Source organism: Lycorma delicatula, chromosome 10 (assembly GCF_047948215.1).
Source record: "Lycorma delicatula isolate Av1 chromosome 10, ASM4794821v1, whole genome shotgun sequence".
Taxonomy (NCBI): Eukaryota; Metazoa; Arthropoda; class Insecta; order Hemiptera; family Fulgoridae; genus Lycorma; species Lycorma delicatula.
In genome coordinates this window covers 85,848,490-85,860,580 of record NC_134464.1, presented here as the reverse complement: position 1 = coordinate 85,860,580, position 12,091 = coordinate 85,848,490, and the positions used below count along the sequence as shown (strand labels likewise).

At 31.8% G+C, this 12,091-nt stretch overlaps 1 protein-coding gene across 1 annotated transcript in view; it reads right to left on the bottom strand.

Annotated features, from left to right (window-relative positions):
• Positions 1 to 6,959, bottom strand: part of LOC142331387 (parapinopsin-like) — a 252,942-nt gene extending 245,983 nt beyond the window's left edge. The window contains exon 1 of the mRNA XM_075377268.1: positions 6,785 to 6,959. Within this exon, the coding sequence (XP_075233383.1) occupies positions 6,785 to 6,913 (129 nt within the window). The 5' untranslated portion in view covers positions 6,914 to 6,959. The remainder of the gene's footprint in view (positions 1 to 6,784) is intronic.
• Between the last annotated feature and the right edge of the window lie 5,132 nt (positions 6,960 to 12,091).

The following is a 12,091-nucleotide window of genomic DNA, read 5'->3' as shown; positions in this document are numbered from 1 at the left end:
GTATATTTTTCAAACGAGGATTTTTCTTTGAATTCGTTTCAGTTTTTCCACTACGTCTCTAGCAGGACTTTTGTACCATTTCCATTACAAAATGACGGATCAAACTGTACATATAAATTATGTTAAAAGTCTTTAAAAAAAAATTACAAAAATACGAAAAGAAAAATTATACAAATTTTATAAATAGTAAATAATTTTATTACAGTTTGTAAATACTTTTTAAGACGGTATTTTTTTAAAATTCAGTTTCGAAGATATATTTAAATTTGTAACATTTTAATTTTAATAATATAACAAAAATTATTTATTTATTAATCTATTTGATTAATAATTTAGCGTAATTTTGTTTTTAATTCCTTGTACGAAGTAAAGGAAGAAATGTAATCGCGAAAAATTTCAGTTTTTAGATTTCAACGGAAATATCGATTTTGACCATTCCTGAATCCACTATGACTAGTTTCGGCGTGACGTCTGTACGTACGTACGTATGTAACTCGCATAACTCAAAAACGATTATCCGTAAGATGTTGAAAATTTGGATATAGGACTGTTGTAACATCTAGTTGTACAACTTCCCTTTTGATTGCAATCAACTGAACCAAAACTGTTCAAAAAATCTCATAATACCAAAAGATTTGGATTTTGGACTTTTTCTTAACTGCAGTAATAAGCCTCATTGAGTGCTTTTCAACGATATATCATAAGTAGTACTTATTTCCATTGGTTCCAGAGTTATATCCAAATGAAATTTTAATTAATGAAATATTTTGATCTTAAAAGGAGAAGACCCTTAATAAAGGAGAAGTCCTAAATAATTTTTTTTCCAAGAAAATGTGGCTCTGCATTTTCACATAACAATAATGGAGGCGCCTTCCTTGGTAAAATATTCCGGAGGTAAAATAGTCCCCCGTTCGGATCTCCGGGTGGGGACTACTAAGGAAGGGGTCACCAGAAAATTAAAAAATAACATTCTACGAGTCGGAGCGTGGAATGTTAGAAGCTTAAAAAAGGTTGGTAGGCTAGAAAATTTAAAAAGGGAAATGGATAGGGTGAATGTGGATGTAGTAGGAATTAGTGAGGTTCGGTGGGAAGAGGAAGGCGACTTTTGGTCAGGTGATTTTAGAGTAATTAACTCAGCGTCAAATAATGGGCAGGCAGGAGTAGGTTTCGTGATGAACAAGAAGATAGGGAGGAGAGTGGAGTATTTCAAAACGCATAGCGATAGAATCATTGTAATAAGGATAAAATCAAAACCTAAACCGACAACGATTGTTAACGTTTATATGCCTACAAGCGCCCATGATGATGATGAGGTAGAGTGTGTATACGAAGAGATTGATGAAGCAATTAAACACGTAAAAGGAGATGAAAATTTAATAATAGTTGGAGATTGGAATGCAAGCATTGGAAAAGGCAAGGAAGGAAATATAGTGGGTGAATACGGGCTGGGCAAAAGGAATGAAAGAGGGGACCGACTTATAGAGTTTTGCACGAAGTATAATTTAGTAATTGCCAACACCCAATTTAAAAATCATAATAGAAGAATATACACTTGGAAAAAGCCAGGCGATACTGCAAGGTATCAGATAGATTATATCATGGTTAAGCAAAGATTTAGAAATCAACTCGTTGACTGCAAAACTTACCCTGGAGCAGACATTGATAGCGACCATAATTTGGTGATAATGAAATGTAGATTGGGGTTTAAAAACCTGAAGAAAAGGTGTCAGATGAATCGGTGGAATTTAGAGAAGCTTGAGGAAGAGGAGGTAAAGAAGATTTTTGAGGAGGACATCGCAAGAGGTCTGAGTAAAAAAGATAAGGTAGAAAATGTAGAAGAAGAATGGGAGAATGTTAAAAAGGAAATTCTTAAATCAGCAGAAGCAAACTTAGGCGGAATAAAGAGAACCGGTAGAAAACCTTGGGTTTCAGACGATATATTGCAGCTGATGGATGAACGTAGAAAATATAAGAATGCTAGTGATGAAGAAAGTAAAAGGAACTATCGGAAATTAAGAAATACTATAAACAGGAAGTGCAAACTGGTGAAAGAAGAGTGGATTAAAGAAAAGTGTTCAGAAGTGGAAAGAGAAATGAACATTGGTAAAATAGACGGAGCATACAGGAAAGTTAAGGAAAATTTTGGGGTACATAAATTAAAATGTAATAATGTGTTAAACAAAGATGGTACACCAATATATAATACGAAAGGTAAAGTCGATAGATGGGTGGAATATATTGAAGAATTATACGGAGGAAATGAATTAGAAAATGGTGTTATAGAGGAAGAAGAGGAAGTTGAGGAGGATGAAATGGGAGAAACAATACTGAGATCTGAATTTAAGAGAGCATTAAAAGATTTAAATGGCAGAAAGGCTCCTGGAATAGACGGAATACCTGTAGAATTACTGCGCAGTGCAGGTGAGGAAGCGATTGATAGATTATACAAACTGGTGTGTAATATTTATGAAAATGGGGAATTTCCATCAGACTTCAAAAAAAGTGTTATAGTTATGATACCAAAGAAAGCAGGGGCAGATAAATGTGAAGAATACAGAACAATTAGTTTAACTAGTCATGCATCAAAAATCTTAACTAGAATTTTATACAGAAGAATTGAGAGGAGAGTGGAAGAAGTGTTAGGAGATGACCAATTTGGTTTCAGGAAAAGTATAGGGACAAGGGAAGCAATTTTAGGCCTCAGATTAATAGTAGAAGGAAGATTAAAGAAAAACAAACCAACATACTTGGCGTTTATAGACCTAGAAAAGGCTTTCGATAACGTAGACTGGAATAAAATGTTCAGCATTTTAAAAAAATTAGGGTTCAAATACAGAGATAGAAGAACAATTGCTAACATGTACAGGAACCAAACAGCAACAATAACAATTGAAGAACATAAGAAAGAAGCCCTAATAAGAAAGGGAGTCCGACAAGGATGTTCCCTATCGCCGTTACTTTTTAATCTTTACATGGAACTAGCAGTTAATGATGTTAAAGAACAATTTAGATTCGGAGTAACAGTACAAGGTGAAAAGATAAAGATGCTACGATTTGCTGATGATATAGTAATTCTAGCCGAGAGTAAAAAGGATTTAGAAGAAACAATGAACGGCATAGATGAAGTCCTACGCAAAAACTATCGCATGAAAATAAACAAGAACAAAACAAAAGTAATGAAATGTAGTAGAAATAACAAAGATGGACCACTGAATGTGAAAATAGGAGGAGAAAAGATTATGGAGGTAGAAGAATTTTGTTATTTGGGAAGTAAAATTACTAAAGATGGACGAAGCAGGAGCGATATAAAATGCCGAATAGCACAAGCTAAACGAGCCTTCAGTAAGAAATATAATTTGTTTACATCAAAAATGAATTTAAATGTCAGGAAAAGTTTTTTGAAAGTGTATGTTTGGAGTGTCGCTTTATATGGAAGTGAAACTTGGACAATCGGAGTATCTGAAAAGAAAAGATTAGAAGCTTTTGAAATGTGGTGCTATAGGAGAATGTTAAAAATCAGATGGGTGGATAAAGTGACAAATGAAGAGGTATTGCGGCAAATAGATGAAGAAAGTAGCATTTGGAAAAATATAGTTAAAAGAAGAAACAGACTTATAGGCCACATATTAAGGCATCCTGGAATAGTCGCTTTAATATTGGAAGGACAGGTAGAAGGGAAAAATTGTGTAGGCAGGCCACGTTTGGAGTATGTAAAACAAATTGTTGGGGATGTAGGATGTAGAGGGTATACTGAAATGAAACGACTAGCACTAGATAGGGAATCTTGGAGAGCTGCATCAAACCAGTCAAATGACTGAAGACAAAAAAAAAAAAAAATAGCACCACATTTACAAAGCTTCTAATATTTTCTTCTCAGGTACTCCGATCATCCAAGTTTTACTTCCATATAAAGCGACACTCCAAACATATACTTTCAAAAATTTTTTCCTGACATTTAAATTAATTTTTGATATAAACAAATTATATTTCTGATTGAAGGCTCGTTTCGCTTGTGCTATTCGGCATTTTATATCGCTCCTGCTTCGTCCATCTTTAGTAATTCTACTTCCCAAATAAGAAAATTCTTCTACCTCCATAATCCTTTCTCCTCCTATTTTCACATTCATTGGTCCATCTTTGTTATTTCCAATACATTTCATAATTTAAATGTTAAAATTTAAATTAAAATTTTTAAATTCTTCTTAAGGCCGTGAATCTCTCTCAGCAAAATTTTGAAAAAATTAAATATTTAATGTACTATTTGTATGTAAAATGTATCAGAACAGGATCGAAGAAATGTATTAAGTTATCATAGAAATTATTAGTTGGAATAACAAAAATTATTATACGTTAAAATTATTTTTTCGTCTTAGGGTGTAATGATCACACCCAAATCGGCTGCATATTTGAATCGTTTATTATTAATTTAAAAAATGTACGTACACTTAAGTAAATATACGTTATTATTACGTATATTTTACCTGGGTTTAATATATTTTATTATATATATGTGCTCTGGTAATAAAGCACATTACGGTAAACAATCAAAAAATTAAAATAGTAAAACAATTTAAATATCTAGGGGAAATAATAACTTATAATTTAAATGAAAAAAGTGACATGGCAAAACAGGACAAATAAAATTATTAAATCCCAAAAATTAACTTGGTCAACAAATAACAAAAAATGCCTTTCGACTAATACAAAACTTAAAAATTATAAAACTGCAGTTCAGCCAGAAGTCACCTACGGAAGCGAGACCCTTTTCAAAATCACTCAGAGGAACCGAATTGATAAAATTCTGAAAATAGAGAGGAAAATTTTCAGAACGTGTATCAATAAAGAACACCAAAAATTAGGCCAAAGGTGGATTGTGCCAAAGGAGGTGGTCGAGAAATAGAGCTTGTTACTCATACTATGCGGAAAAAAAGAACTCTTTCTTTCGTCATCTCATAAGGACACCGGAAACAAGACTGTCAAGAAATATCATTGGAAAGCTCTGGTTCCATAAGCTAGAAGTAGGATGGATCAAAGAAATTAGAGAAGATATGAAAGAATTGGGAATTTCCCTAACCGACCTACAGAATAAAACTGTAAAAATTACAAGGCTAAAAGACAAAAACATTAGATTTAAACAAAAGACAGACAAATGACAAAATACAACGAAGAGGGTGTTTACAGATGAAGAAAAGAAAGCAAGATCTGAACGGATGAAGAAATACTGGGCAGTTCGGAAGAGTAATATAACAAGCTTTTCTTAGAGAAGATCTAACTAAAATTGACTTAAGTGGTCCCATGTTGGCCGTAAAAGCATAATAATAATATATTTATACACATACATATATTTAATACTAGGTAATGTTTTACTTATTATGCATAATCCGCTAATTTTATGAGGTGATGATGAACAAAGTAGACGGACCCATGATGCCATTACTTTTTAAACTGAAAACCAAAATTGAATTCCATCAACTAGATATACTCAAATAAAAATGCTTAAAATAAATAAATATATATATATATATATATATATATATATATATATAGAGAGAGAGAGAGAGAGAGAGTGTGTGTGTGTGAGAGAGAGTGAGAGTGACCAATGAGTGATCATCTTCAGTTCTGTTTTACTCCATGATACTAGCAGTAACAAAAACGACCAACTATACGTTAATGGTAATACTGAAGGATGAAAATACAGAGACGCATAGCGATAACGTGTGAGTGAATTAAAGTTCAAGTAGAGTTCTGTGAATAAAGTATTCAAGGAGATATAAACACTACTTCCCTTCTCCTTATAACTTAACGGTTCATTAGTCTCCGTTAATTTAACTAACTTAAACTGATTGTTTATTTCCATCCTCCAAGACACGAGTGGTAGCGTCTCGGCCTTTCATCCGGAGGTCCCGGGTTCAAATCCCAGTCAGGCATGGCATTTTCACATGTTACAAAAATTGTCATTCATCTCATCCTCTGAAGTAATTCTTAGCCCTAGTCCCAGAGTTGAAAAAAAAAAAACTGTTTCTTTGTTAATAATAGTTTACAAGATCTAAATGATGTAGAAAATCTCTGTTTACTTTTATTAAATAATTTAAAAATTTAAATACCAATAAGGAATAGATGGAAATAGTGGAATTACTTTATCCTTGTTGATAAGAGATTAATATATAAAATAAAAATATAAAATTAAGATTGTAAATCAACAGCCATAAATAAAAAATATGTTAAACCTAGAAATTATTTGATATGAATTACTTCCTTACATTTTTAAAACTTCTTTTTAACTGATCAAATATTTACATTAATTTTATGTTTTAGTATTTTAAAACGATTATGAATGTTTCAAGATCCCTTTTGGGGTGTAGACATCCATATCTCCAGAGATTTGCCGGATTATCGAAATGGTTTTTCCTAAGAATTGAATCAGCGTATTACTTAGCAGCAATATTTAATCGACCGGCTTATATTACATCAGTGAAAAACTTATTTCCTTTCAGATACAATAGTCAAATAAAACTAATCTCTATCTTCTTTAGTTAAATAATCTTACTCAAATATTTCCAAGAATTATGTAGCTTATTTAATTGAAGTACAATAGATACTAAATTAGTATTGACTTTTATTTTACCCAGTAACGGAACTGAAAGAAAAAATATTTTTCTGTAATGTATAGATCTTTAAAATTAAATCATTCAAATTAATCCTTATTTAACAGATTACAGATATATGTAAGAAATAATAAGTGATACTAATAGATAAAATAAAAATATTTTTTTGTAAAACTTACTTGTTTTTCGCGACACATAAGGACTATGACGATAAGATTTGAAAAAAATCCAAAGAATCCAATAAGAAATAGGCAAACAGCAGCTGCGTTGTACCCAATGGGGCTCATCAACTCGTCATTATCGGTCATGGGGTTTTGCCGTATTATTACGGACGACACAACTTTTGTATCATTATTATCCATGAATATCATAAATCCATCACCTGCAAAAAAAAAATAGTTAAATTATATTTATGAAATTAAAGTAAAATTTACAAAATTAAATTTTTAATTTTCTGTGTAGTCATAATTTAATCAATGGAAAATAATGTTGTCGTTTAATAAATGATGTTTTTCCTTACTGTTATATTTCCTCAATGTTTTGAAGGGAAATTCCTTTTTTTCCTTATGACAATAAATTTAATATTTATATCCGGTTATAGTTTGAGAAGAAAACAATCGTGAATGACTTAATATTGCACGGTAAAAAAGTTAATAGAAGCAAATTCGACTGATGTATCACCAGTTGACAGGTACAGTATGAAATTGGGACATGGCAAGAGTTGCTCCATACAATTGGCGATATCTTTTTAGACATACGTATATAGCATCATAAGTTTATAAAAAATACTAAAAATTTAATTAGATTTACTAAAATACTGTTAATCGTATATTAATTTTTCAGCAATAGTCCATAGAATTATTTATGTCTTTATAAAAATTCGGGGAAAAATCAGATGTAAACACCACATGACTTCCTTGTACGCCTTTGAAATTACATATATACATTTTTTTTTTTTTTTAAATAAAAAGTACATAAAATTTTATTTTTTAATAACTTCTGATACTTTTTCATATTTTTTATTTTATTGCTATTATTGAATTATTATTATTTAAAGATATATCGTTAAAAAGCTCTTAATAAGGGCTTCTTACTGCAGTTAAGAAAAATTCCAAAATCCAAATTTTTTTGATTTTCGGCTTTTTTGATCGAGTCGATTGTAATCAAAAGGGGAGGTGCACAACTACATGTTACAACAGTCCTAAATCAAAAATTTCAACACGGCTAATCGCACAGTTATATATCCTACGGCTAATCGTTTTTGAGTTATGCGAGATACAAACATATAGACGTTACGCCGAAAGTAGTTAAAAGGGATTCAGGGATGGTCAAAATGTATATTTCCGTTACAACCTGAAAACCGAAATTTTTCGCGATTACAATACTGCCTTTACTTCGTACAAGGAAGCAAAAATAAACACGCAGAAATAATCTTCTTTCAATCCAAAAAAATAAAGATTTGTAATTCTATTAAAACTGAAACTCAAAAGATTTTAATTGGCTAGAAATTGAGAGATTGATGAATATTTCAGGTGATATAGCGAAACTAAAGTAAATGTCTTAACAGAATAAGCGAAAGCGTATGGAAATTACAAAATTTTCATAAGCCATCATAGATTTGTTCTTTGATTTGTTTATACTTTCGCTTATTTTAAATTTACACTGTGACAGTATAGAATTTTTTAGGGAACACTTACATTTGCATCCATACTGTTTACAGCTGTTGTAGGCTTTAAAGCCTACCGATTACGCTGTGCGTGCCGATTTCGCAATCAAAATTTTTCAAAATGAAGATGACGTCTTGATCGTATTGTGTTAAGTGATGAGTCAAGATTACATTTCAGTGGAAAAGTTAACGCACATAATATTCTTATCTGAATGTCAGAAAATTACATGAACTCTTAAAAAGCGAAAATTTCTCCTCAAAATTAAATGTTTTCTGCAGGATATTCCGACAGAAAGTTAACTAGCCTTTCTCGCTGAAACATATGTAACAGGAATCGCTTATTTGGATATGCTGTATAGCTGCATTTTTACTGAAATGCAAAATGGACCCGGGAATTTTATTTGGCAACTATATAGTGTGTTTTCTTAATGGCGTAACGCTGTAATGGTATGACGTTTTCCCCATCGCTGGTTTGATTGCCATGGAATTGATGACAGAGCTTATTTCTGGAGGAATCCAAGGTGCTTCAGAAATAAGCTTGTGATTTTTTCGTTTGGAGTTTTATAAAGGATATTATATATATGCCTCCACCACCTACCGATCTACCCGGTTTGAGACATAGAATTGAAGTAAATATTGTTTTCTTTACGGGACGAACTCTCCTATCGGTTGGATGTATGACGCGTGAGGAAAGGTGCTCACATTGAACGATTATAGGGAAAACCTGTAGGAGTTACTGTTTAATATTATTTGTGTTTCATTACTCTAAATCAGAGTTAATAGCTTTAAAACCCCGATATACGTTTTTATTCAACCTGTAGAGTTTGATTATTATTAAACCATTATAAATTTTTGCAGACCCTTCAATATGAACAAAGATTGTATGTAGTCAAATTTTATAAAATTAGTATTACAGAATTCTAAAAATAGCTTTTTAAAGGATAACTGATTATTAGGAAATTCTATAAGCAAGTTAAATTAATTGATCGTAGTTTATTTAATAATACCATTAGGGCAAGTCTTTGATTTTTTCAATTTGTCAAAGCCTGTAGTATAACAGAAAATAAGTATTTAAGAATTAATTCGTCATTCTATTTAATAATTATAAAAATGGTAATATTTTTCTTAAGGTTTTGTAGTTTTTTTTTTTTGTTTTTGTTTTAAGTGATCAAAATTTTCTTTTCCAACCATATATTAGGAAAGTAGCACTATATCAAATAATTCGGTGCTGCTATCTACAGAGAAAAATTGGAATGAACGTTAATAAATCAGGAAATGATTTTTTTTGCTTTTAATTATATATCTAACTTATTTTTATTTTTTAAAGATGGAATTTCATGTTCAAATTTATTTTTATTTCACAAGAATACATCATTAAACAACTCGTAACATTTCAGCTAGTTTCGTTTACGGGAAAAGCTGTAACGATTTTAACGGGAAAACATAATTTATTTTCATTCTGTAATATAAATGTGTATTAAAATAATTACGTAATGTAATAATAGTTTCATACCAATTGTATCATTCAAGAATGGAGAGTTAAAGGGTAATATAATATGCATGCAGTGAGACGAGCGTGTTTTGTAGCGTACGAATATTAATTATTGTGGTGCCTATTTTTTAACGTCGCTTGGGACCAACCTAGAAAAAGAATTTTTTTGTATTTGCATATAAGTCTGCAGTACTACTTAATTTAGATGCATAAGAGAAATGTATCAGTATTTATTTTAATGCAGTATTATGACGCAATTTTTTCTTAGTTAATTTCGTTTATAACTTACTCATGTGAAAATATTTGAATAATATATAATATAGTTTATATATAAATATAGTTTAATATATAATTTTATTTTAGAAAGAAAAATTATTTAAAAACGTAACTATAGTTTTATATTATTTTATCAAGCAAAATGTATTATCTGTACATAAAAATCATTGCATTTTTCAAAACGGTTGTTTTGAAAATTTAATTGCTTTTTTGGAAATTTTTCTTTCATTCCGAATTTCTTTACTGACATACAGTCAGCTTTTACAATGAAGTTATAAGTGATATCACTGACTGACAATCACTTGAAAAAGGACCACCCAATGATAATCCTCAAATAGTACGAAAATAATAGTATGACAACAAACAAAACAGTAGTATAACATAAATAATAAATATTTTTTAGTGCCTTTGAATGTCTATTCGAATTCCAATCAACATTAACCTTAAAATAAATAACTTTAAATAGAACAGTAAACGAAACTGTAACTTTGAAAGAGCCAAGAAACAATAAACGTGAACACTAAGGCTCCAAACCGGATCATCACAACGAGCCATCAACAAGATCAAGCACATAGTGTCTTTAGCCTACTAACGTCCACGCCGTTATCTAGCAATTTCAAAGCGAGATGATTAATATGCTTAACCATCCTTGACTCATACTTCGAAACTAGACGTTCAATTTCCTCTCGATCGTGTGGAATGCCTACGTAATGGGATCTCAGCATTCCTCGCGAACCACAGCGCGTGGGTTATGTTCCGTAGAAGTTTGTTCTGAAACCGTTGGATGAGCTCAATTTTGTTGTTACTGACGGTTCCTCAAAGTTCAATCCCGTACATCCATATCGGTTTCAGGAAAGCCTTGTAGAAAAGAACCTTGTTGGACAAAGAAAGTTGTGATCTCTTATTCAACACCCAGTACATATTTTTAAGCTTAATGCAAAGGAACCTCCTCTTCTTCCTAACATGATCTCTTCACGTCAAACGGCTACCAAAGTAAAACCCCAGGTACTGTATCGTACTGACTTGAGGTATCCTGACACCTCGGCAATCTGCAATTGCAATTTGCAATTTTATTTGCAAATTTAGAAAATAAATAATTAAATTCCCCGTGTTATGTTAGATTAAATTTCTTTCTTGTTGTTTTAGAAGTAATACCAAATTACATATTTACTTAATACATTATGTATTACGTTCCTTTCTATATTTTTTTTTCTGATTTTTTTCTTTTTTTTTGCTTGAACTAATTCACCATAAAAGCTGACAAAAGCTTGATACATGGGAATATGCAAATTGAATTTTTTAGCGTAAGAAAAATGCCATGCCTGACCAGTATTCAAACCCGAGACCTCCGGTTGAAAGGCCGAGACGCTACCAATCCTCCACAGAAATTGAAAATTGCTCGAAGAAATTTTGTTCCAAGCTCTGTTTTCAACATTCTCTGGTCTAACATTAATGAAATGTTCATTTGCTATCGATAAGTATTATACATATCAGGAATTTTTAAAAGACATGATAAAAATGCCGAATAGAAACATTTTCGAGTCCTAATACAACATGATTTCTCCATTTTCTCAATGGCGAACGTTTAATTTTTATAACCATCACCTGTACAGGCTAAAGAAGATAAGAAGAAAGAACAGTGATGATCGTCCCGTTACCACGGATTGGAATCCGACCCGACATGAATTCAACCGAGATGGAGTAATGAAGACAGCCGGAGTGAAGAAAGTTTGCTGATTTTGTCTCATCAATCACCCATCCTCCTTCCTACATCTTATGTCAGAGACAGCACATACGACTCCCTTCGGAAAGGGAAGCGCATTGCATCCTCCAAACACTAGGGCCGGGAAAAGCGCATTCCTGCTAGCCCGAAAGGCTCTAGTACCGAAAAGACTTAAGGGGACGAACTGAAGGGGAATTACATCGGGAGAATGAAGCTCATACGCGGCTAGTCTCCGAAGGTCAGCCCTATTTTCCTGTTTAAAGGATCGGAATGCAGCAAATAACTCCGTCCAAAAATAAATATAACCGCCATGAAATAAATATTTACCC